This window comes from Monopterus albus, unplaced genomic scaffold (assembly GCF_001952655.1).
Source record: "Monopterus albus unplaced genomic scaffold, M_albus_1.0 scaffold400.1, whole genome shotgun sequence".
NCBI classification, from domain to species: Eukaryota; Metazoa; Chordata; class Actinopteri; order Synbranchiformes; family Synbranchidae; genus Monopterus; species Monopterus albus.
Genome location: NW_018128280.1, coordinates 292,436 through 318,070, shown reverse-complemented (window position 1 = coordinate 318,070; position 25,635 = coordinate 292,436). Strand labels below are relative to the sequence as shown.

Genomic DNA, 25,635 nt, shown 5'->3' with positions numbered 1-25,635 from the left:
CACATTTCAGCACAACACAAAAAGAGCAGTGTTTTGCTTCCCAAGTATTGTTGTAACATTGTTGTGATGATTTTAGACATCTTGATCACAGAATTGTGTAATTCAGGCGAGTACAATATAACCTTTATTGGGTGTGCCATACTGAAATAAAAAGCTGATCATCTCAGAATAGCCCCCAAAGGCCTGGTTTCTTCTTTTGTATGCCACAGTTGGTCCTCAGGAGTCTCAGGGTTTGTTGCAAGAAATGGTCATTGCAGTTGTGTACTTGGTGGATTATGCTGTAACATGCAGAGGAAAAGACAGGCTTGGACTGTGTGAAGAAATCAGGAAGGGAAATTAAGTAATTCAGCGACACTGAAAAACAGTGAGTGATTCAGATCACTGAAGTAAAAAACCAGCATAAAGTGGGTGTTGTAGCTTTCACCATTAACAGAGGAATGTTGGCATTTTATTTCAAATGGTAATATAAAAACAGCGCATCCAAGATTTTGACATGGATGAATACATGAGAGGTGTGATGCCCCAGAGTATTGCTGAATTTCTCATATTGTGTAGCCTTCATGCTGAAAATCCAACACTAATTAGAATTATTGTTGTATTTTGTTTGTTTGACTGGTCTCCAGACAAAGGTTTTTGGTTTGTCCCTGGAGAACTTACCGCACTATAATATGGAATGTGGGAGCGTGCCAAGGCAAGTGGACTTACCTATTTAATTTTACTTGATTTTGGAAGTCATTTCGTGTTCCAGTGTTGTTGTTTTTAATGTGTAATGACATCTCTTTGCCTTTCTAGCTTTTTGGTCGATGCATGCATGAAGCTGCTGGCTCATGTCGACACAGAGGGCCTATTCAGAAAATCAGGCTCCGTCATTCGCCTGAAAGCTCTCAAGGTGAGTGATAGCTGAAGTTGACCTTCCTTTCACAGAGAGTTGACCCTGGGGACCGTCTTAATACAAGAGAGTGTGTTTTGTCTGGCCAGGCAAAACTAGACATGGGTGAGGAGTGCCTGTCCACTGCTCTTCCCTACGATGTGGCCGGTCTGGTGAAGCAGTTCTTCAGGGAGCTACCGGAGCCTGTGCTACCCACAGAGCTGCAGGAGGCCTTCCTCAGGGCACAGCAGCTCCCTACCGAGGAGGAGAGGACCTCTGCCACCATGCTGCTGTCTTGTATACTGCCTGACAGAAACCTGAGCACCTTGCATTATTTTTTTGACTTCCTCCACAATGTGTCTAAGAGGTGCCATAAATACATTTAGTTGGTTGTTGCATTTAACCTCTTTTTCCTCTACATTATTTGCAAGCTCCCATTCATCATTTTAGGTTTTCTGTCAATCTTGACTTTTTTGTCTTCATATTTACATAGTTGCTTTTTTTCTTCTTTGTTAATTGCAGGAGTGCAGAGAATAAGATGGACAGCAGTAACTTGTCTGTAATCTTGGCTCCCAACCTCCTCCATGCTGGAGATGCTACAGAAAAGATGAACGCCAACACTGAGAAACGCCTCAAGCTACAGGCAGCTGTAGTGTGCTGCTTCATAGAGAATGTCAACAGCTTTGGTATTAGTTGAGGCAACTCGCCTTAAGTTTATCTGAATGTTAATCTCCACTGTTGCCTTAAGCGCTAAATATTTGGCTGTGTTTGCACATCCCAGGTGTCTTGCCACAGTTCCTTCTAGAGAAGGTCCCAGCTATGATGGGCTGTGAGGCAGCGCTTCTGTCCCCTACTAATGATGAGCCTGAGGAGCTGCATGTAAACTCAGGGATGAAGAGGAAACACAGACGCAGCTTCGGTGGTAAGATGATATCAGATTTAATTTCATAGTGAAAGGCATAATATGCAGGTCTCTTCCTTGAGATAGGAAGTCCTACCTATCTCACCTCAGATGACTTATTTTACTTTATATCCAGTTAAAAGCCACAAATCAAAGCAGAGGCACCAGACTGTTTTTTGGAACCATGCATTGTAGGAGCTTTCAGTAGATGTAATTGTGAACCAGCCTTAGTCAGTAAATGCTGTTTAAATAATTTGGTTTGTCTCACGTTTCAGATATGGTCAATGGTGCTCTGAGTAAGATTAAAACTAACAGAACACCAACAAATGCCACCCAGTCAGACAGTCTTGGTAGGTACAGTGGGCAGTTGAGCTAACTACTGTATATGTTGCCTGTAATGTAGCATGATGACTGCATTACATCTGCATTGTCTTGGAAGTAATAAGTTTTCTGTTCTTAAACCAAAATGCAACTCTTTTCTTCACTACGTAATTAAGCTTCTGAAATGCATAGACACTAATTGAGAATTAATTTAGGTAATGTGAAATCATGCCTATCTTTACTGGCTTTTGTCATCTTTGCCTCCCCGTCTGCTATGGATCTGCTTCCTGTCGTCAATGCTTCAGCTCACAATCATTAAATGTTTTCAAATATAAAAGAGGAAATTAGACAGATTGGAATACTAATTCTTTTGTGATTTTTGCCAGTCTTTTCTTCTGCAACTCCTGTGATTGCAACACCGACCTCCAAGCGAAAACTTCCTTTGGAATCTGGTTACTCTTTTGGATTCTCAAACAAAAAACGTAGATCTGTTAAAAAGAACCTTGGGATAGATTTACTTCCCAATACTTTGTTCAGTGGAGCCTCCACTCCTGGATCAGGTATTAATGAATGTTTGATCAAGTGGACATCAAGTATTGTTATCTCTGAAGTCTATGTTTAAGTTTGTGTGTGGTTTTTGCAGCTTACAGTGCTTCGGGGGTCTTGGACTCTCCCCGAAATACCCTGTCCTCAGTAGGGAGGTCTAGAAGGCCGTTAGCTACCTCTGCAAGGAGGAAGAGCCAGCAACTTAGCAAGAGACATGCTGTCAACAGGTGCACCCTTTCTTCTTTGTTATCCTTCAGAGTTCACGATTATCATTTATCTCTTTGAGAGTTTTCACATAAGCACTGCCACACTAGAGAGAGAGAAATTACATGCATGGTGCAGTAGCACCTATTCGCAGTACATTAGCAGAATTATGACAGTGTGAAGCCATAAAAAGCATTATGACTAAAGCATTTCTCATTTGCTATGCATTTGTTTACAAGATTCATATACATGGAAAATAACCTCAGAGCGACATGTCACTCTTAGATTGTCTTATGTTGATAACTGTCTGAAGTCATTTTGTTTTTACAGAGCTGAGTCTGGCAGGGCTGGATGCTTTTCTCCTAAAGTCAGCAAAAAAGAGGCAGCACACAAGTCTCTACGTATGCGTTTCAGCCTGGGGAAAAGCAGCAAAGATGCCGTAAGTGTGGTTGTCTGATAGACTTCACATTCCACTTGTATGGCTTACAGAAACAGTGAGAGATGGTGTTAATCATGTGCATTTAGGCATCTTTTGTCACTGTATTAAAAGCAAATCATCTGTTTGCACATGGGTCTTTTGTTGGGTACATTGTTGCACAGTAGCACTTTTTTTAACGTGTAACATTCTTAAGTTTACTTTCAGTAGTTAATTACTATTAACTAATAAATACATGGTTTTGAAAAATAATCTAGGTTGTTTAAGCACCATCACATTTTAAATATTACAAAGTAAATGTTTTGTATGGTGCCATGCCATAGAATATTTTCAGTGATTTTATGTCAAGCACTCGGGTCAAAGAATGTTATTATATGCTATAAAGAAAATGCATTGTAACCTGTTTTGGGTGCATTCAAGGAGCTGCTAAAGGTTTGAGGTGCACAACTTTCTAATGTTCAATAGTAATCTGTATATTCTTGACATAATAAAAGGCTGTTGACCAACAAATCCAATGTTTCTTCTGAGTGATTTTTATCATCCTCTGAAGAACTAACCACAACTGTCATGCTATTAACATATCACTGTAACACTGTGGGCAACACCTGTGGGGTCCTTTTTAACAGAATAATTCTCTAAAAGCTTCATGCTGCTTGAAGTTTTTATTTTTATTTTTAATCTTTCATTTCTCATTCCATGCTGGTGATAAAGGGATCGGAGTCCATTGGCTGGCGGCTTGCCACGCAGGAGAGCACCACCAGTTTTTGTTTCACCAAAGAGACAGAGTTCAGTCCATCAATTCATCCTAGAAATACTGAATCCAAGAGTGAGTGGAGAAATCAGTTAAACAGTCTGATAATCAATATGTTTGTGTGCAGTGCTACAAGTGTATTAACTTTTCATATCCCACTCAACTTTTCTAGGCTCCAAGTACATCAGTAAATCTGAAGACAACTTGCTGACCCCCCAGTGTGACTCACGTGCCCATCAGACATGGAGAAGGGACACCCCAGTAGGAGCCCAGGCTTTCAGCAGAGGGTCTTTCACAGACACTCCTACGAACATGTGTCTAAAGAACAGCTACATGTCTGAGCCTGCCATTATCATATCCAAGCCCTCATCCGTGACCAGCTTTCCCAAGAAGCTGTGTTGTGCTTCCAGTGCTGAGAGCCTCGAGACTGAGTGCTCTGTCAGCAGACCCCTGCGCCAAATGGGTCCCACCTCTTTGAAATTCAAAAATGCCTTCACAGAGTCGGGCAGTTGCCCTCAAGCTGTTATGCAGGACTCCTGTAGCTCTGCATATTTGACCAGAATGTTAGAGAGCATCACAGGCCCTCCACCAGAGACTCCTGTTCTATCTCTGCACACTGAAGCCTCTAGCTTCCCAAATCAGCAGAGCTTTCTGGCAAATGAACATAACATTACCTTTGATAAAATTGAAATTGCCGCTTTGTCTCCTTTGCATATTGATAGTGTCATTTCTGAGTCTGTTGTATGCGGTAATCCAGCCATAAAGGATGCCAAAGAAACTTGCTGTGCTGCTGCTGTCAGGAGCCATAACAGCTCCCTGTTGGGAGATGGTAAAAAGGAGACAAAGGAGGTGAACTGCAGCAGGCTGATTGATGCCCTGGACATCCAGAGTCCGGCTCACTTCAAATTGGGCTTCTCCTCTGGGCTGCAGTCCACTCCATACAAGCTGGGCCTTGAACTCGAAGACGAGCATGGTTCACCTTGTAGAGTTGATATGGTAGTCAGCACAGTATATGAAGAAGAGAATTCTACCGAAGTCCCAAACAGACATCCCTTCTCACCACTCACCTGTGGGACTGAAAAGTGCCGGGTGGCCGATCACATTCAACACTTCAACAAGCTCACCCTTCGTTCTCCCAGAAACTCCAACGCTAAACAAATCAGATCGCCGCTCAAGTTCCAGCGTACCCCTGTGCGTCAGGCTGTCTGCAGGATCAACTCTCTTTTAGGAGAAAGCAGGAGACCCACCAGAAATGCAGGAGTCATCACCAGCAAGAGCGGTCATGTGGTGAAAGCAGTGAGTCTGGAGAGCGGCCTCTCCCCTCACCCACAGCTTCAGCCTTACCAGGAAGAGCCACAGGCGGGATGTTCCAACAGCATGTGCCATATAAAGAAGCCACCTCCAGTTCCACCCAAAAAGCCAAGCACCTTGGGCTGTAGAGCCAAGATTTGTGCTCTGGGTGACATGACCAACATTGTCCAAGCAAAGAGCAAAGTGGCCTCTTCGGTCCCTGATTTATCAGGAACTCGGAGGATCCTTGTACAGCAGGGATCAGAGAAAGACACGAGCCATTACAGAGGTTCACCTAGGAACCCTCTGAACCAAGGGCGACTGCTGTCTGCTACTAAACCTGTAGATTTATAGCTTCTATTCTTTTTTGACTTTTGTGTTTTGTCTTTACTATGCAGGTCCCTGTCTGGTGAAACTATAGGAAATTAAACATTCCAGCTTCTAATAGCCATATTTTCAGGGTTTTAATTTATTTTTAGCTACAGCTCTTTATTGCATTAGGGCCTTAATGGGACATGTTCATATGCTTTAGTTTAACTGTAGTAAAACAAGTTGAAAAGCTAAATGCTGATGCAAAGTCTTGAAGATTGTGTTAGCTTATGTTTAGATCATAGCATGCAGGCCAAATTGTGATTGATGGTATGACTTGGAATGTTTTGATCAAGTCTTGTGCTTTTTACTTTAATCGTTAGGGGGTGGGGGGGGGGGGGAAGCTGTTTCTTATTACACAATAGTTTCTTACCCTGTCATGAACAGAAGGGGGGAAAAAAATGCAAGTTTTCATTTTAATTTTATGGAAACAAAAGGGCAGTATTAATCAAATCATGTCAGTTGCAGTCCATGAATTTCAAAACCATCAGGGAGTGAAATGCTTTGGCATGTGAATAGCTTCAGACAAAGTCAACAGCACGTGTCGGGCTCGGGTGCTGCCTGGAGAAATTCAGTGTAGAGCCACAAGGGGGAGTCATACATTTACTTCTTGGACAAGAACAGACTGACATGTTCAGTGAAACTTAGTCAAAGTCAGTTCTGACACTGAAATGACTTTTTCTAAAAAGCCCTTGGTAAACAAATGTAGATTTGTGACCCAGGCAGAGGAAAATAAACTCCATCTCCTGGTAGAACACTGTGGATGTGGTACAGTACATGATTTTAACGTGAAAGTAAATGGTGGTGTTTTCTCATGAAGAATTTGTGGTGATTTGGTGTTCACAAACCCTGAGATAGCAGGACAGATTAGACTTGGACTCAGGTTATCATCTAACCTCTTACTACAGATAGCACTCCGTTTACCTGGTTGTCCACATTCAGGCCTCGTGCTGTAATGTATATACAGTATATCACAGGCTGGACAGCTGGGTTTAGACCATGTGTTAAACAGATGGGTTTATTGTGAGAAAAGATGTTTGAATTTTAAATGTCTGCCTTTCTGAAATGTTAAGTATAAGAATCCATGGAGAATGTTCAGTACAGGGAAACCTCCACAATGGACAATAACTCCATTAAGCTGCATGGATGTTTTGGGTTAAATATTCTCATTCTTAACAGTTTTATTTCTTAGAATATCATAAAGGCTGAAGAAAGATTCCTCAGCAAAGGCCATTATAAGTCACCAATGTTCCAGAAAAACCTGCTAAACATCACCACTGAATAAATAATCAGTGGAGCACAGGCAATATGTGACTATATGGTCTTGAAATTCCTATTTGCTTCTGAGCAAATGTCCTTTTATATTTAGGCTGTTAATCATAAGTTGATTTTTGATTTGATCTGTTGTGATGGCTTTATTAAATCAAGGTTTCTGACTGGTAGCTTACTGAAATGTTCAGCTGTTCACAATGACTGTGTAAAAATGTCTGTTTTGAAGATTTGCAGGTGTGCTGAGTTGATTTTTAAATCGCAGTTTGCTTGAGACCTGTGAGCGCCTCAGAATTTTTGGAGATATTAGTTTTAATATTATGCTGCTGTTTGGTCAAAGCTAATTGTTTGACTTTTCCACGTGTGCGCATACAGGCCCGTCCGCGATCTGCCCCTCACCCCCGCGGCTCCCCAGCTGTCTGTTTCCTTGAAGTGGGCTCAGAGAAGTGTTGAGGGGGCGGATAGTTTTGATTTTCTCCTAATCGTGCTTAGCCAATAATGTAGAGGGAACTGTTGTGCACATCTCAGCTGGCAGACATTTAAAAGGGAGACAGTCCGGCGCTGGAGCAATTTGTATTAAACCCCCCTTTGGCCCCTGTTTATGGAGCGATTAGTCTCCCACCCATCCCCAGTCCCACCAGTGTTCACTCGGCGGCAGTAGGTGTCTGTCACCTCGGAAGGTGCCGGAGAGGACTGACGGGATCAGATCATCGCACTTGTGATTGTGGAGGCTCGAACAGGTGGGCGAACTTGCACAGAACACACACACGCATAATTTTCCAACTCGTAGGTCAACTTATTAGTTGTGTTGCTTGTGGAAATGAGAACTGTTTGTCATCCACTGTTGTGCATGTGGAGATACGTGATGGATGGCTTATTAAACATACAGCTAAGATGGTGTATACGTTTACCCAAATCTAGTGGCATGCATTTGCGCAGCTGATAATATATAAATGGTCTAGCTCTATTTGGACTAAGATAATTAGAATATACCTATGGGTTTTATAGCTGTGCGTAACCAGTCCAGAGTTTAAATTGTGTAGGTGATGAATTATTTTCTTCTCCTTAAGGATGGGCAACTCAGCGCCTATCTTCTGCAGTATGGTTTTCATCATTGGATTGCTATCCTCTCCCGTGGATTCAAAAAGAATCCGAGGCTCACAAGGCGCCATTCCTCATCCTGACAAAAACAACCCAAACCCCCCACCCACTGCCGAGGGCGGGCTCCAGGTCCCGGCAGAAACAGGCCTCATCTTCACCGGCCGATGAGGTGCTGGAGTCCAGCCAAGAAGCTTTACATGTGACGGAGCGCCAATATTTGAAACGGGACTGGTGCAAGACGCAGCCGCTCAAACAGACCATCCACGAGGAGGGCTGCGTTAGCCGCACCGTCATCAATCGCTTCTGCTATGGACAGTGTAACTCCTTCTACATCCCCAGGCACTTTCGCAAGGAGGAGGGCGCCTTCCAGTCCTGTTCATTTTGCAAGCCGAAGCGTTTTACCACCATGACTTTTACTCTGAACTGTCCGGACCAGCAGCCACCCACCAAGAAGAAACGCATCAAACGCGTCAAACAGTGCCGCTGTATATCCATAGACCTGGACTAAAACATTCAGAAAGGTGTCCTCTGTGTGAATGTTCTTCATTGTCTTCTTCTTGGCGGAAAGGATTGCTGGTTAAAAAAAAAGGCTGTCACACAGCCAAGAACACGTAAATCCCTCTACATAAGATGACATGCAAGCTGCATTCATGAAATATTTCAATCTTCTTGCACACCGTGTGAACACATATGAACATACAACTCGTAAAGCAATGCTGGATAGCAATGAACATTTTACGCCTCAGCAGGCTGAGAAGTTTGAAAACAAGCCTCGCTGCACGGGAATGTTGACTCGGAATTGGCACGTTTGACGCACGGCTTCCTCACCCCTGTAGGACTGCGCAGCTCCAGTTTATTTAATCATTTTGACGAAAAAAGAATCCTGTCCAAGTTTGTATTTTTATGCGTTTGTAAAACTGGCTGTTTCCACTGTGTGGAATTTGATGGATAAACGGTGATATCTGTAAACTGAAAGTGGGTTAATTTCGATATTTCAAGAATCTTTTAAGATTAATTGATTTATGTGAATTTCGAAGTCCACCAGTAAAGGATTGTGGATTGTTAATTGGCTTCTCTGTTGGATAAAACGGACATTGTACAACAGATGGCTTACAGCTGTAGATTAATTGTAAAATAAAAAGCCATCTTTGACATAAGCGGTCTGTTTATTCCTTTTACTAAATTATACACAAAAAATAAACTGATGAAATATTTTTGCATAGCCTATTTACAACTTTACATCGAATGCTGCACGAACAAAATGTTAAATTGTCTCTCATCGGTTGCTGTCATCCTCCTGCCAGAGGCATCAACTCAGACCTTTCAATAAATGCAAGTCAGAAAAAATGCGAACAGCTGGTCCATCATCCCTTGAAATGATGCTTAATGACGTTTTGTTACAAGACTAGCAAAACTGTCAGAGGACAGAAAACCAATCCAACGTTTAATAAACTAGATCACGTGTTGGATTTTTTTCCTTACATGAACAAATATAGTCGTGGCCAAAACTATTAGTGCCCCTACATTTCTGTCAGATAAGGCACTACTTCTCCCAGAAAACTTTTGCTGTCACAAACTCTTTGGCATTCTCATATTCATTTCTTTTGTCTGCATTGGAGGACAACAAAAAGCACAGAAAAAAACCAAATCTAATATACTGCACACAGAACTCTAAAAATGGACTATACAAAGTTATTGACACCTTCAACTTAATATTTGGTAGCACACCCTTTGGACAAAATAACTGACATCAATCACTTCCTGTAACCATCAGTGAGTTTCTTCCACCTCTCTACTGGAGTTTTGGACCACTCTTCTTTTGCCAATTGCTCCAGGTCTCTTAGATTTTAAGGGTTCTTTCTCCCAGCTGAAGTTTTGAGATCTCTCCACAGGTAATCTATGGGATTTAGATCTGGACTCATTGCTGGCCACTTCACAACTCTCGAGCGCATTGTTTGAAACGACTTCTGGTGCTTTTTGAAGTCTGCTTTGGGCCATTGTCCTGCTGTAAGACCCATGACCTCTGACAGTGACCCAACTTTCTGACACTGAGCCCTACGTTATGTCCCAGAATTTACCTGTCCATAGGACATTGTCCCAGAAGGACTGTAGCTTCCTCAAGTAAGTTTTGGCAAACTCCAATCTGGCTTTTTATGTTTCTGTGTCCAGTGTTGTGCACACTGGACACAGAAACAGCAAGATCTCTGGAGATGGACTTGGAGCCTTGAGATTGTCCAGGTTTTTCCACTATTGTGGTCCTCAAATCCTCAGACAATTCTTAGCTCTTTTTACTTTTCTCCATGCTCAGTGTGTTCTACATGACACAAAGGTTGAGTCAACCTTTCTCCAATGCAAGTGTGATGCCTATATTGCCAGCACCTGTTGATTGCTACAGGTGAATTTAAAGGAGCATCACATGAAATACAACTGTTTCTGATGATTTTGAAAAGGTGTCAGTAATTCTGTCCAGTCCATTTTGGGACTTCTGTATGGAATCAGATTAGGTTTTTTCCCCTCTGCTTTTTTGTGTTGTTCCAATGCAAACAAAAGGATAAACACGAGAATACAAAGATATTTCTGACTTCAACAATTTTCTGGGAGAAAATGATCCTTATCTTACAGAAATGCAGAGGTGCCAATATTGTTATGGCGCTTGAATTAAAGATGTGGAGCTGGAATGGCCACAGGAAGAAAAACATGGCAAAAAAACCAAAAACAAAAAAAAAAAAAAAAAAAACAGAGAAATCTGAATCCTGCTGTGATCAATCTGAGTCACCAGGCAATACAACTGGATTTTTTTTTCTTTTCTTTTTTCCCAGTGTCTATAAAAATCACTATAAGGCACAAAATGACTTTTGGTATTTTAATGACAGCAAATAGGCAAAAACATCTTATTTCTCTTCAAACAAATAACACAATGTTAAAACTGATCAATTTAGAGCTACCGATCAACCGATCAGCATGTCTTTGGACTGTGGGAGGAAGCCAGAGTACCCGGAGAGAACCCATGCTGGCACAGGGGAAACATGCAACCTGCATACAGAAAAGCCATGGGTCGGCCAGGGCTCAAACCCAGAACCTACTTGCTGTGACATGACAGCGCTAATCACTGTGCTACCATGCCATCAGACAAAGTTTTAGTATCTAAAAATAACGCTTCATTGAATGACATTTAGTTTAATGAACAAATAGTCAAATTATGAATCCTCAAATCCTCTTACATAAATATAACATTTCCTTGGTGCAAGCCTAATGGAAATATTAACAGCAGAAATGGTCAGAAAATAGTTTAATACCTAGAATTTAAAAGACTTCATTCAAAATGAATGTTTTTTTTCAGCATCCAGTAGTTTATTGTTGAAATTTAAAACAATTCCATAAAATCACAGAGCATCTACATGAGAGCTACTTAAGGTAATGTGACCCGAAGTACAGAGGATATAACAGTTCCTTGGTCAGTACCAGCTCCTTTTTTTTTTTGAAACCCTGTGATGTTAAAACATAGCAGGTTAAAGTTATGAAATATATATATACAAAATAAATAGCCAGTGTGAAAGACTTTGGAAGGTAAAAAAAAAGTACTTAAGTGTGCAAGCTCCGAAGGAGTATAGGACATCTTTTGCAGTTCTGTAGGAGTCTTATTATTCTTCCGCTTCTTCCACCAAAATTTTGTTTGCTAGTTCTTCAACAGATTTTGAAGTATGTGCGCCCAATTCGAGTATGTCATGTCTTTGTATTGGGAATAGTGTCACTTGTGATGAGGATCCGATCTATGGTTTTCATACAAATGACGAAAAACTAGCATTTTTTTCTCATATAGGAATAAATGGAAAGTAACTTTTTTCCAAGTTTTTTGGGGGAATATCTCAAAAGGCATTAAACATAATGGCATCAAACTTGGTACTTCCCTTACTGGTGACAACACAGGCCACACACTTGGGAATGTATCTTTTTACATTTTCACTAATGAGTCTAAACCTGTGAGGCCCAGAACAAAGTTTTTTTTTCCTCTGGATTCCTTTGGAAGATTTTGAAGGTTTTGCCATTTGGACCGCCCACTTCCGTCTGGCTAGATTTTCCATCATTTTGAATTTTTAGCAAAACCCTATTCTTCACACTTCATCAAATCTTCACTACTTCTGGTACATCCCCTCTTTAGAGCACCCTGGAAACAATGATGTCACTGATTCTGCATCATTCTTTACCATTCTATTGGCCACTGAAGATGAGTGGGCGGGGCCAAAAGGTGTCAAATGCGATAACTCTCCACTATGTCCAAATGCAACCAAAATTGGATTCTAGGTGCAGTATCGCACTGAGCGGGCCTGTATAGTTATTTACTTTCGCCACTACAGGTGAGGTTTCTCTTTCATAACTCTGCAGGGAAGACATGAATCTCAACCAAATTCATTATCCCATTATCCCTGAATAGGGTTGCTATGGTGCTGGAGCCAATCTCAGTTGACATTGGGTGAGAGACAGGTCACACCCTGGACAGGTCACCAGTCTATTACAGGGCTGACATGTAGACAAACAACCACACACACTCACACCAACCACAGAGAGGAGATCCAGCACCTGACAAGGTGGTGTTCAGATAACAAGCTTGTCCTGAACACCAACAAGACTAAGGAAGTCATTGTGGATTATAGGAGGTCCAGGAAGACAAAACATTCTCCTCTTCTCATACATGGGGAGGTGGTGGAGCAAGTGGATAACATCAGGTTCCTGGGCATCCACATCTGACCTGACCTGACCTGGTCTCTGAACACATCCTACCTAGTGAAGAAAGTCCAGCAAAGGCTTTTCTTCCTCAGGAAGCTGAAACACACTGGTCTCTCCTCTCAGTTGCTCGCAAACTTCTACAGAGCGACGGTAGAGAGCATCCTCTGTCTCAGTACGACAGTGTGGTACGGGAGCTGCACTGTACAGGACAGAAAGGACTTGAACTGAGTGGTGAGAACAGCCCAGGGCATTCTGGGAGTCCTCTTCTAGATCTGGACTCACTATACACTGACCGGATCCAGAGGGGGGCCAGACGGATTGCTGCAGACCCCACCCACCCAGGCAACAGTCTGTTTGTGCCTCTTCCCTCCAGGAAAAGGTACAGGAATATAAAGACTAAAACAAACAGACCACAGCTTCTTCCCCAGACCTGTGAAATCAATCACCACACTAATTCCTAGTCACACACACACACAACCTACCCCCTATGGACAGACAGAACACTGGAAACCCATGCTCACACCTCTTCCTCAAGACTGAGATTTGCACTGAGCTGCACCTTATGTTACCACACTCTTTTGCTGCTAACATGCTGCTGACCTGATTAGGTCCTACACATCTTCATTTTTATCTGTTCATATTCTTATATTGACTGTACAATTCTTGTGTTATGTAAATAATGTGCCTTTTAAGCAGAGAGCTGCTGGAAGAAATTTCGTTGTGCTATGCATAATGATTCTTGACTCTTGACTTGACTTGACCTACGGGGAATTTAGTCACCACTAAACCAAGTTGCATGTCTTTGGACTGTGGGAGGAAGCCACAGGTAGCCAAAATACAGTATATGAAAAGCTCACTTCCTGTTGCCATTAAAGTTTGATAAGATACAACTCATCAGTGTATTGCTATATTTCAACCAGACTTGTGCACCTCAGGGTCCTAAAGGAGTGTGCAGAATTTCATACACCCATGCCAATATGGGGCACTACAGCGAACGTCAATGCCTACCTACATTTAAAGCTAGCCATTTGTGCCACAGTTTCATGTAGGAGGGTTAGTCAAAGGCATAATGACACTACACATGTAGCCTTACATTTGGTGTGAAGTAGCTTTATGATTTGATGTAGTTTTTGGATGACAGCCAATTACATTTGATGTGATTTTGACGCTTTGAACTCATGGTCCTTCCCTTTCATTATGCCACTTACATCAGTCTTCCACCTCTCAATTATACAAGCGTCCTGGACTTATAAGTGTTAAAAAAAATCACTGATATCTTTTATTGTTTCTTAATTGGATGCATGATTGTTTTTGCAATGTTCTGCAGGTCCTCCTGTTTCATATGGTCCAGATGGGTTTATTGACTATTACTATGACTTTTACTTTTGGAGGAAAATAACGTGCCTCCATCCTGTCTCCCTGTGTCTGTCACACAGACACACACACTGTCACTCCATGTCTCTGTCCATCTCTTTCTGTTATCACTGTCTTTGTTCTTCTCTGTCACTTGCTCTGGTCTAGGACCTTTATGTATTGTGTTGTCTTATGTCCTGATTCAGCCAAATCCCACATCATTCTCTATGTGATATTTTAGCATACAAAACCTTGTACTGCTGTGTTCTGCACGTCCGATCAGCAGCTCAGCGACGGCAGCGTGTGGGTGGGTAGCACGAGAAGAGGCGGTGGTGGTGGTTGGAGCTTGCACACCTAAAATTTCTTCTGAAATTTTTAAGTCCCTAGTTCAAAGTGCAGTTTTATGGACACACTGATAACAGAAATCTGTCTGAGGTATGATCCGCTTACTGTAAATGTTCTCCATGCCCAAAACAACTTTCATCGCCCCAAAATTAGAAGGAAAAGGCAGCTGTTTTTATTCTATCCAAATTACTCCATTTCCACATATCACTGAGTACAATGTAAATCAGAAGGCACAACACATATATATAGCATCCATGTGAAAATATCTTTCATCTGACTCACCTTTCAGGCAAACAATTACATCTCATAAAAATACAGCCTGAAAGGAAACAAAGCTTTTTTCTTGCCTTAAAATAAATCTTATCTTCTATAAATATACTCTAATTCAATGACAAAGGAGCTTAGTTATGTTTTTGAAAATAAAACACAGCACTTAATACACGTTTTCCAACATAAAAACAAAATCATGAAGTAATATGGTTAATAAATCTTATAGTAATAAGACCAGCCCTTTGCATAGAAAAAGAGGTGCAAAACAAAGTATTAGACTTCTGAAGATATGCATGCAGGTAGCAAGGGAGTGTGGCTTATTGTGAGCTACAACATACAGCTACTGCAAGCAGGAAAGTCCTTAAAATTGTGCTGGACACAATGTGACACAGCACTGGATGAGGCATTAACAGGTATATTTCTCGGGTGAGTGGGTGCATGGATAAAATCTGCTGTGGTCTTCTGATGCTTGTGTGTGTGTGTGTGTGTGAGGGGGATGGAAGCTTGCTGTCAGTGTGTGCTCTTCTCTGGCTGTAATTCAAGAGAGGTCATTCTGTTGCAATGCAAAAACACAATACAGAGAAACCTTCTCATCTCCACTACTCCTTAAAGCTGTAAGATCCCAACCAGTTCCATAACAGAACATACTGTATATACAAGCCGTTTAATGAGCCATGGCGAATGAAAAACTATCCATTACAGCAAAGGACACTAGGAACTGCTTTCCAGACATCTTTCATCCACAGGGTGTTTTCTGTGAGCAGAATTGGACAGGAACAACAACAACATCCTAAGACTTTGAACATGTATGTACTGTAACGGCTATAGGTCAGGGATAGATCCAGGAGGAACCTCATGGATGTGGCAGCTGGCACTGCTGTGAATGCCACTGTCCCACTGAGACCTTTCACAAACTGGGCACTCTGAGGTCACGCCATGCGGGCTGAATGAGGTCGACCTGTGGCCCTCCATGCAAGGGGTGTGCCAAAGAGCCTCGACATGAGAGTGAATGTGGAGGAGTGGGGGTGTCCAGGGCTGTTAATAGGACTGAGAAATGCCAGAGGAAGCAGTAGTAGTGTGACTGTGTACAGGCCACAGAGGGATGGTGAGGCCTGTGCACCTTCTCATCTGAGATTTCCAACTTTCTTATGACCACTTCTCATTTTTTCTGCTATGGTCACCTGTAATTTCAGTTGGAGGACACGCCGGCTTCCTTCTGTCGCAGCCTCTCTTTCTATTAGCCAAAAAAGTAGTGATTTTAGTGCCGACAAGAGAAAGAGCAGCTTTTCTGGAAATTAGAAATTCTATTTCTCTTTCTGTAGGTCACTTCTTACCAGACTGTTGGCATTGATCTTCTTGGTTTCGACTCTCTTCTCCGCTGTGATCTTCTTGATGTTTTCCTCAGCTTCCTTCAACCTATTGAAAGAAAAATCCACAATTACTTAATATTTGCCCTTTATACTAGAACTACACACTGAAGCATCTGGAAGACAATTGAGCCATGGCAGGATGGAAAAAACATCTCACAGGGGCAGATGAAGGCTCTGTTCAAGTTCCAGTGGCTTTGATTTCAAGTGTGGAGGACACTAAATGAAAGCTCACATTCATGATATGAGAGCCCAAATGACCATGCAGTTAAGTTGAAGAGTAATGAACGGTTTCACACGTTCCTGTTGTCATGGCCCCACAAGCAGCTCTCCTATTCTTTGAGCTGCATGTCCAGTATCTTTACAGTGTTTATCAGTTCTCCCATAATGCACTACTTTTAACAGCATCATACCCCTGTCCACTTGTTACGTGTCCAACCAGGAGGGTCTGTTGTCGCTTGGTGGAATGCCCCCCCAAGATGATGCCTCAGGTCAGAGAAAACATCATAAATTCAGGCCCCAGTCCTTTAAACACAGGACCCTAGACCTCCCTTTTTGAAGGCCACCCTCTCTGCTTTAATTACAACTCAGCATCTGCATGTCAGCCTCGTACAAGCAGCACCAGTCTGAGCTGATGTCTTGAAGTGTTAAGCACCTATACAAAGGTGATGGAGACAGTTAGTGTAATCACAGGATGAGGTGGCTAAGCCTCCCTGTGGTCACTATGTTTCTGTTTTGCAGAGCTGAGGTACCGTACATCCGCTGACAGAGAAAAATCTTTTTTCACCTTAAAATTAACATTCCTTAAGTTTTTCTTGTAAACAAATGGCTTTTATACTATTTATGACTGGCACATTTTTAACAATAGCCATTCAATATATGTAGATTCTATTATTGTTTTTAAATTTATCTCATTAATATCAGCATCACTGTTTACTCTTCTAATGGCTTATAACAGCTGTATTAAGTGACTGTTACTGCTGCTGCTTTACATGAAAGTGTTCCACCGGTAAACTACTGGATGACTTTAATCATTTTATTTTTTATTAAAGCAACTTATTGTTTTGCATTTTTCTACACTGTAAACACATACAATAGTTGCTTTTTACTGTCTTTCTGACAAAGCTGCTAGACAATTACTGTAATATTAAACAACTTTTGCTGTTATCATGATGACACTAAAACCAAATTATAACTTCATATATGTCAGCTTTGCTGAAGCAATCAGTCAGGTTTCCATGGCCCCCACTGAACAGAAAGGTAAGAAATAGCGTAACTTTACCAGATCCAACTTACCTCTCCTTGGAGATGTTCTTGCTTTGTCGTATCCAGGCGTTCTTGAAGTCACTGCAGAACTCATACCAAAGGATAAAGACGTAACTCGGGGTCACTTCTTTCTCCCCGGGCTTTGGTTTAATCCCATAATAGTTCACCATGTCCTGGAAACTGTAAGGAAAAACAGAACAGAGCCACAGGTGGCGTTATCTTATCTCAGATAAACACTAAGAAATAATAGACATAAATGTTAGTGTGTTTCAGAAACAGAGCTGGAAGGACAGCGTCAACCCCGCTGGGCCACAGGGGAGAGCCAGTAGCAGTGGCTCCATTATCACCTCTGCAGCCTGCAGGGGCAGATTGCCAGAGGAGACAGTGAGAGCCAAGAGCAGGCTGCTGCTCCAGACACAGCAACACACCAACTCACACATATAGCCTAAGAAACATTCAAAGATGTAATTATGTTATGATACACACATGTGAGCTCACTCATACAGCTACATACATACAGATGCAACAGATCTATGTGGGGAAAAAAAGCTGATTCTAGATTCCCTGTTTTCTGTTCACTGGGAGAGACCGTCACACTGTTGTAGGCCGAATTCAACTGAAACCTAATCGGAATTCTTTGCAAGGCTCTCAGCGACACACACAGGGCATGAAAGGCAGCCTGCTGCTTCAGATTCCTTTCTAACACCAAACATTTTCTAGTCTTGCCTGTCAAAGGCTTGATAAAAGTGGGCCATAATTCAGAAGATGCTCCCTGTGCCATTGACACCCACACAGGCTCCGACCTCCAGATGCTAGGTGGCTTTTTGTTACGCCAATCTAAGACATGTTCATACAGTGGGTAAACAGTACAATATGCTGCCCAGACAGCCTGCTAAAAGATGGGGAAAAAAATTTCCCAGTGATGCGTCATTTCACTGGGATGCTCAAAAAAAAAAGGCAGCGCTGTAGATCATCCTGTATGCTACAAAAGAAATCAGAGGAATAAGGCTTGGGGATTGTTTAGATGAACCAAACAGATGTGCCACCATCCCAGGTAGCTTTGGCCTGGCATGTTGAGCACGGTCTCTTCTCCATCAGCTCCTCTCCTGACCCTGGGTCATCATGTCAAAGCATGCACAAACCAGGCAACAATGCTTTCCCTTTTAGCCTCCTGGGCATATGCAACAAGCAGATGCACAAAGCCTCATTCAAACCAGATGCAAACACACTCACACATGCTGCAAATCCTAAACAAAATCAAGCAGAACCGAGTTCATTTGCAGTTGCTTGTACACATGCACACACACGCACCTACAATTTCTATAATCCATGCTGTGAGAGGGTTTACTGCAGCACCCACTGCCAGCATTCCTCACTGACAGCTATAAAAAAGACCCATTACAAAACCATGAGCAGCCGTGAGAATCAGGGAATTATTTGGACAGGCTACTCTGCATTCCTTGGTGTCCCCAGTAAAAAGATTACAGACGTAAACTCCATGCTGTCGTCCCATTTAGCAGAGTCATTTTGTGCCACCACTGTAACATAATGCTATGAGACAAGCAACTACGAAACCATGACTGGAGGGAGAAGGAAAGGTAATGATACAGAACTGAGGACAGAGACAGAAAACCTCAGTGGAAGCCAGATATGAAGCAGACAAATTAGGAGAAAAGAAGAAGTTGAAGAAAATGTCCCAGCACTCAGCAAAAATAACCTTTTAACAAACCAGAAATAAACTTCTCATTAGAATGGTAGTACTGTTTTACAATCTCAAAGAAAATTAAACATAATGCATGTGTAGATGATTATTATTCAGCTAATAGTTGAATTGTGTCATGATAATTTTATATCATGTAGTTGTTTTACAAAATTCTGTTCTCCAAAATGTAAAATTCTGAAAGGCCTGTAAAAAGAATAAATAAAGGTATTAAACATTTATTTTTATATGTCTAAACAGTTTTGTCTTATACAACACATAATAGTGGAATAAATTCAAAATACATAATCAAACCATTTTAGGGCTATATTTGTTGCTACTAGTGCTGATATATACCAAGGTAAAAAGTTTACTTTTTAAAATAAAGTTCTTACTCTGAAGAATATGGAAAAAGTTTTTCTTGTATTCATGCACAAAAAAAGAAGCAAAACTTTTCCAGTGTTAAACACAAACAACCACACAAGAACTCTGCCCAAAATGAAATTGTCTTAAATGAGAAAATATCAATTTAAATCACACATCAGTCTAATCTAAAAGTGTTACCTATACAGTATTACCTATACAGCCCAGAGACTGCATATGCTTTCTTTACATATACATTAGACTCACTGGCCACTTTATTAGGTACACCTGTACAATTGTATGCACTTCAATGAATCAATGCTAGCTGGGGAGGACAAACATAGAGAAATGCCTCTGAATATAATGTAGTCCAGCACACCACCACCTGTAACTGTGACCTCAATAACAAACATATAATTGAATTTATACATTTATGACAGTTTCACCAAAAACTGAAACATTTTGAGCTTCATAAACATAGATGTTAAGGTGGAAGTGCTGCATTGAAGTGCATACAATTATACAGGTGTGCCTAATAAAGTGGCTGGTGAGTGTATGATCTAGTCCAAAAATCACAAAATTGAACAGGTAAGAAGAAAAAGTATGAATCTGACCTTAAAATGAACTTTGTTCTTGATAGTACAATGGGTATTAACTGATTAGTAGATTAACAGAACTATTTTGATAATCAAGTAATTTGGACATTTCTGAAGTTAAATTTCCAAACTTGAACTAGTTCCAGAGTCTCACTCTTCTTTGTCTTATGTGATTGTAAATGTTAATACCAATAAAACTAGCAATGTGACATGCCGGTGACATTTAATAGACTGAGCCAATAATCAATAATGAAAATAATAGTCCTGAGGTTCAACAGCCAGCCCTAGCTCCTGTTGGTATCCTGATGCTGACTCATCACCCAGGCTTGGTCCCTGGTGGCTGACTCAGACTCTTCACGAGGCTGAGACTGAGTGATTAGGCAGCACTGAGGATGTTGTCTATTTTATTTATTGACACTGAGCCATAATGTTGCCACCGCTGCTGCTGCTGCTGCTGTTGTGTGTGTGTACATGAGGATCCCTCATCCAGTGCAGATACGAGAGCCCACCAAGGCCCCAGCATGCCCGCTGATGCCCATATTCATCAACAATGTGTCATTTTTCTGAGGTGGCTTTGTGGGAACCTGAGAAAGAGTTTCACTTTCTCCTTTATGTGCTTCCATGATTTATTTTGGAAGTGGGAGTGCCACAATATAAAGCAAACAAATCTGCTCTCTATCCAAACAAGGCAAAAATAATCTAATTGCTTTGTTTGTCTGCTCCACCATCTTTTTCCACTATGAAATGTTCCAGATATGATTTTGCTCGGACAGTGTGTCTTACGCCTATAAATCAGATACTGTACCTCTCAGAAACCTCTTATCTGCACAAAACTTGGCAGATAAAAATGATAGAAACTGCAGAAGAGTATTCATGCTTGAATACAATATGCTTGTTGCATGTGATATGTGTTGTCTCTGTTGGGGATGAATATCTTGTTTAAGACAAATTACAACAGATCTAGACACTGGCACAGGTGCATTTAGTGCTTACAATATATTGTTGTCCAAAACTGTGCTTAATCCTTCAAAATAAATCACTTTACCCCAGACATCATACTGAGAAGCCTCTTCATCGCACGATAAACCTTATCAGCTGGTGTTAATATCTGTATACAACAGCAAACATTAGTGCCAACAGATACCAGTAATGACATCCACCTGAAGCATGGCAAATAACACTGCATTGTGACACTCGCAATCAGAGTTTGCAGAATTCCCATGCTGAGGAACAAAATCTAGAGGAAACACATATTTTATATACAAACATTCCATTCATAATTTTAAATGCATTTCAACTTGGAATTGTTAAGGAAGGTTTCCTACCTTTTCTGTGCTGCATTGAGCTGATCCTCTTCAGCTGAATGCTCCATCTGAGCTGTAAAAAATAACAACATGAAATAAGTAAATAAATATATAGTGGATTATGACAGACTCTGGGGCAGATTATGTCCTGATACAGATAATCAAATATGTTCCCTGACAGACACTAAGAACTGATCTAAAATCACGAGTGTTCAGATGGGGGCGCTGTGTTCATTAGCCATCCTGAGAGTTGCCCAGTGGAACACAGAGGAAAGATGGGTTGAGATGTCATGACACATTGAGCATATTATCCAAGTTTCAGTTGAGCACACTGTAAAGTTTGACACGCTTCTGCATATTGACACATGAGAGAGTAAGCCTGTGACGCCTAGGTTCAGGGGCTGGGAGTGGTCGTCTGTTCGCAGAGGTGTGTGCTTATGCCATGTGTGTCGACATACATGTGTATGCTTAAGCAGACCTGAAGCAGGGATACAGAGAGGCTTGGGAGTGGGAGATTCCTGTGGTCTCCTGCCATGTAAAATTGTCTAAATGCAAGGCAGATGTGTGAGGCGCCGAGGTGCAAGAATTTATCTAGGGCCAGAGAGTGCCTGTGATCTCAGATTTATTGCATTTTTCCAGATTCATCCTTTTTACAATGATGGGGGATCTACTTGAAGATTTAAGAGGGGGATGTCTCAAAAAAAATTGTTCAAAGGCAGGTTTGGGGGTCTTTCGGGAGATTGTGGGCTTACACCTCTAACCAGCCATGCCATTTACTTTTTAATTCTACTCTTTTACTGTGTGTGGGCAAGGGCCTAAGTTAAACCTAATGAATGGAGGGGGTGGCCATGCCTGGGAAAGGGGTGGAAGGAAGAGGAGGGGGGCCATGACCAGCCAGTGGCGTTACTCTCAGTGGTGGTCTGGCGCCTGAGGTCCCCCTCTGCTGTGACTGTGCAGTGGTAGCACCGGAGCCAAAGGTCTAAGGGGATAGAGCGAGAGAGTGACCCAGAGTGAGAGGATGTGTGAAGTTTTCTCTTCCTCTGTTCCCTGTGTAAATACAAAACCAGTAGTCACTAACCTGAAAGTTATGAGACATATATGCTGAGAGGGGACAAAAAATTAGGGCTTTAAAACTCTGACACAGTTTTCCAAACCGCTGCTTTGCCTAGCAGCCAAATAACAAAGAGATGGAGTGCGCTGAGGGATGCTGAGGATTTCCAGAAAGCATCGTTTTCCATCTCCCCACATACCAACCCATGTTTAAAGCTATAATATCTAACCTATTTTCAAATATTTCTCCAAAACCTGTCTTAATGTAGAGAGGTACTGCCGAAGCCTCCTGTGACCCTGACTCAATGAACAGCACTGGCAGCAGTGCAGAGATATTAGCTTCTAAAAGGTTTTGAGCAGGACTGACCTCTCTAAGTAATCAGAGATGTTCAGTTATTTCTGCTTGATCAGTACGTTTTGTTGCATTCTCATTTATTGCAATTTCATAATGACAACTATCTGAAGAGCTGGGCAGAGTGTGGTGGAGCATAGCAGATCATAGCAGAGCACAGTGGAGCAGGGAGAGGGAGTGCTGGGCGGAGCAGGGCGGACTGACAGTGCTTCTTCAAGTTACATACTGTAGCTTAAAGACACAGATGCATCTCTAAGGCTTCATCAAAACTGTTTTGTTGGACAGCTGTTACCTGCAAATGGCACATGGGCTGTGTAATTCAAAGTCAAGTGGAATTTTGGTTTCTGGATTGTGACTCACTGACAACTAAAGGGATGAGATGATTCACATGCATTTCATACAAGAGCCAGTGAATGGGGGTTACATAAGCTGACAGTAAAAGCAGGAATTTGTTTTCTCCCAACCAGAAGGTTGAAGGTTCGAATCTCAGTCCACGTGTCGAAGTGTCTTTGGGCAAGACACTGAACGATGATTACACCCCGCTCCTCCTAAACCACGGGCAGCAGCTCGAGGAATTTTGTTTATGAAAGAAAGATTTATAGTTCTTCCACTGAAAAGTTTATGTTCAAGATGTGCCTTTGCAAACCAATGCCATCTTGTAGCCAGTGGCAATCAGAGTAGTTTTAAGAGGTTTCAGATAAACCTGAGATATTGACAAAAACTCAAAGGAAAGCTTTAGAGCTCAAAAGCAGAAAAGGTGGATAAACTTAGCTACAACAATGCCAAGGAATGTCTCCATTTCAAGAATTCATGATCACAGCACACAACTTTTGTACTGCAAACATGGACTCAGCACATATTTTCTCTTTGCACCACAATCATATGGCTAAAAATCACCCTTGTATGAATCTTTTATAGAGTCTATTGTTTTTACTACTGTGCCTCTTGCTGCACGACATGGGAAACTATCTAACCTTTCATGTAATCTACTTAACACACACTTTGTAAAAACATTCATCCTTGAACTTTAGAGAGGACATAATGGTTTGGTTTCCCCAAAAAGCCAATATTTACAATGACCAGCTATAATATTCTGACCACTGACAGGTGAAGGGAATAACACTGACTGTCTCATTACAATGGCACCTGTCAGTGTGCAGGCTTTATTAGGCAGCAAATGAACATTCAGTTCTCGACAATGGAAGTTCATAGATTTTTTTTGTTGTGCGCTGAAAAATTCTATTAAAACCAATCAACTACAAAATGTATATTAGGGCCACAACTAATGATTATTTTAATTGACAATTAACCTGTCAACTGTTTTCATGAAATGTCAGAATTATTTATTCAACAACAGCCCAAAACCTTAAAATAGGGGATGTAATCAGCTTATTCTAGTCAGTGTCCCAATAATTCTGGATAACGAAAAGACCACAGTGTGAACAATTTTATGGGTAAAACAGCCAGTCTGAAAACAGTTGTATTGTCTGGATTATACAGCGTAAATGGTATATGGTGTTTGGATAGATGTTGTTGGTCAACTTTTAAGTATAACTGTTCAATTTTATGAGCGCCACAAAAAAAATTCCATTGGCCTCCACTGTTAAAGCTGAGGCAGAAATCTCAGAGATGGAGATGACACCATCTGGACAAATCATACAAGATGGTGCCCACCGAGGCAGATATGTTTGCGTGTTCCACTTCACTCTGTACATTGAGAAGATCGCACTACTGCTTCGGGGAAGGAAAAAGGAGGTGGTGTGCGTGTGTGTGTGTGTGTGTGTTTATCAGTAACTTGTGGTGTGGAGATGTACGGACTGTTTATAAGCACTGTTCGCCAGACAGAGTTTTTATTGCTGAAATGCCGGCCCTATTATCTAGCAAGAGAGCACAGTGCTGCGTTTCTGGCTGCTGTGTATGTTAGCCCAAGAGCTAATCCCTCTGCGGCTCTCAGCAAACTCTATGATGTCATCAGCACGCTAGAGACAGTGCACCCAGATGCTGTATTTATCGCTGCAGGCGACTATACTTCCCAAATATTACCAACATGTGAACATTCCCACCCAGGGCAAGAACACTCTAGATCATGTTTACAGTAACATACGGGGTGCATATAGGGCCGCACCCCGCCCCCACCTTGGACGCTCAAACCACATTTCTTTGTTCCTGTATCCAGCTTACAGACAAAGGCTGAAACAAATAAACCCTGTCACCAAACAAATTAAACTCTGGACCCCAGAGACTGAAGGCACCCTGCAGGACTGTTTCGCCCAGACAGACTGGGATGTATTTAAAGCTGCAGCCACCTCAGAGGACTTTTCTGTCAGTGTATAGGACTATGCTGAGTATGTGACCGGATACATTAGTATCTGTATCGACAACACTGTACCCACCATACAAGTCAGGAGGTTTCCCAACCAGAAGTCCTGGATAAACAGTCAGGTACTCCACATGCTGCGTGCTCACTCTCATGCATTCAGATCAGGCGATGAGACGGGGTACAAAGCTGCAAAGTACAGACTGAGGAAAGCCATCACAACGGCCAAGAGGCAGTACAGAGAGAACCTGAATGGCTTCTATTCTACTACTGACTCCGGACGCATGTGGCAAGGCCTGCAGCACATCACAGACTACAGGACCACCACCAGCATCATCAGCTCCACAGACAGCCTGCCGGATGACCTCAACACCTTCTACACCCACTTTGAGACCTCCAGCTACAGCACAGACAGGAAGCACGCACACACCTGGACCACCCAACCCCCCACCTCCCCTCCACTAACTGTTTCATCAGGCCAGGTGCGACAGTCCTGAGAAATATCAACCCCCGCAAAGCAGCAGGACTGGACAACATCCCTGGGAGGGCTCTCAGGGCATGTGCCAGCGAGC

General features: G+C 41.9%; 3 protein-coding genes across 5 annotated transcripts in view; 2 read left to right on the top strand and 1 right to left on the bottom strand.

Annotated features, from left to right (window-relative positions):
• The window catches only part of arhgap11a (Rho GTPase activating protein 11A), an 8,246-nt gene extending 1,061 nt beyond the window's left edge, over positions 1-7,185 (top strand). Inside the window, exons 2-12 of one of the 3 annotated variants that reach the window (XM_020586248.1) lie at positions 624-691; positions 793-889; positions 979-1,235; positions 1,391-1,554; positions 1,650-1,790; positions 2,045-2,119; positions 2,477-2,650; positions 2,734-2,863; positions 3,171-3,279; positions 3,988-4,102; positions 4,200-7,185. In XM_020586248.1, coding sequence (XP_020441904.1) covers positions 624-691; positions 793-889; positions 979-1,235; positions 1,391-1,554; positions 1,650-1,790; positions 2,045-2,119; positions 2,477-2,650; positions 2,734-2,863; positions 3,171-3,279; positions 3,988-4,102; positions 4,200-5,671 — 2,802 coding nt within the window. In that variant the 3' untranslated portion in view covers positions 5,672-7,185. The remainder of the gene's footprint in view (positions 1-623; positions 692-792; positions 890-978; positions 1,236-1,390; positions 1,555-1,649; positions 1,791-2,044; positions 2,120-2,476; positions 2,651-2,733; positions 2,864-3,170; positions 3,280-3,987; positions 4,103-4,199) is intronic. The other 2 variants (XM_020586249.1, XM_020586250.1) reach the window with 2 other exon arrangements.
• Positions 7,186-7,284: 99 nt separating this feature from the next.
• Positions 7,285-9,387, top strand: grem1b (gremlin 1b). Its single transcript, XM_020586251.1, is given in 3 exon segments — positions 7,285-7,695; positions 8,026-8,172; positions 8,174-9,387. Coding segments are annotated over 2 exon segments (537 nt in total). The 5' UTR covers positions 7,285-7,695; position 8,026; the 3' UTR covers positions 8,565-9,387.
• Positions 9,388-14,152: 4,765 nt separating this feature from the next.
• LOC109951634 (formin-1-like) overlaps positions 14,153-25,635 on the bottom strand; it is a 66,388-nt gene continuing 54,905 nt past the window's right edge. The window contains exons 17-20 of the mRNA XM_020586237.1: positions 21,366-21,417; positions 17,413-17,562; positions 16,084-16,165; positions 14,153-15,983 (exon numbers count right to left, since the gene is read on the bottom strand). Of these exons, the coding sequence (XP_020441893.1) occupies positions 15,939-15,983; positions 16,084-16,165; positions 17,413-17,562; positions 21,366-21,417 (329 nt within the window). The 3' untranslated portion in view covers positions 14,153-15,938. The remainder of the gene's footprint in view (positions 15,984-16,083; positions 16,166-17,412; positions 17,563-21,365; positions 21,418-25,635) is intronic.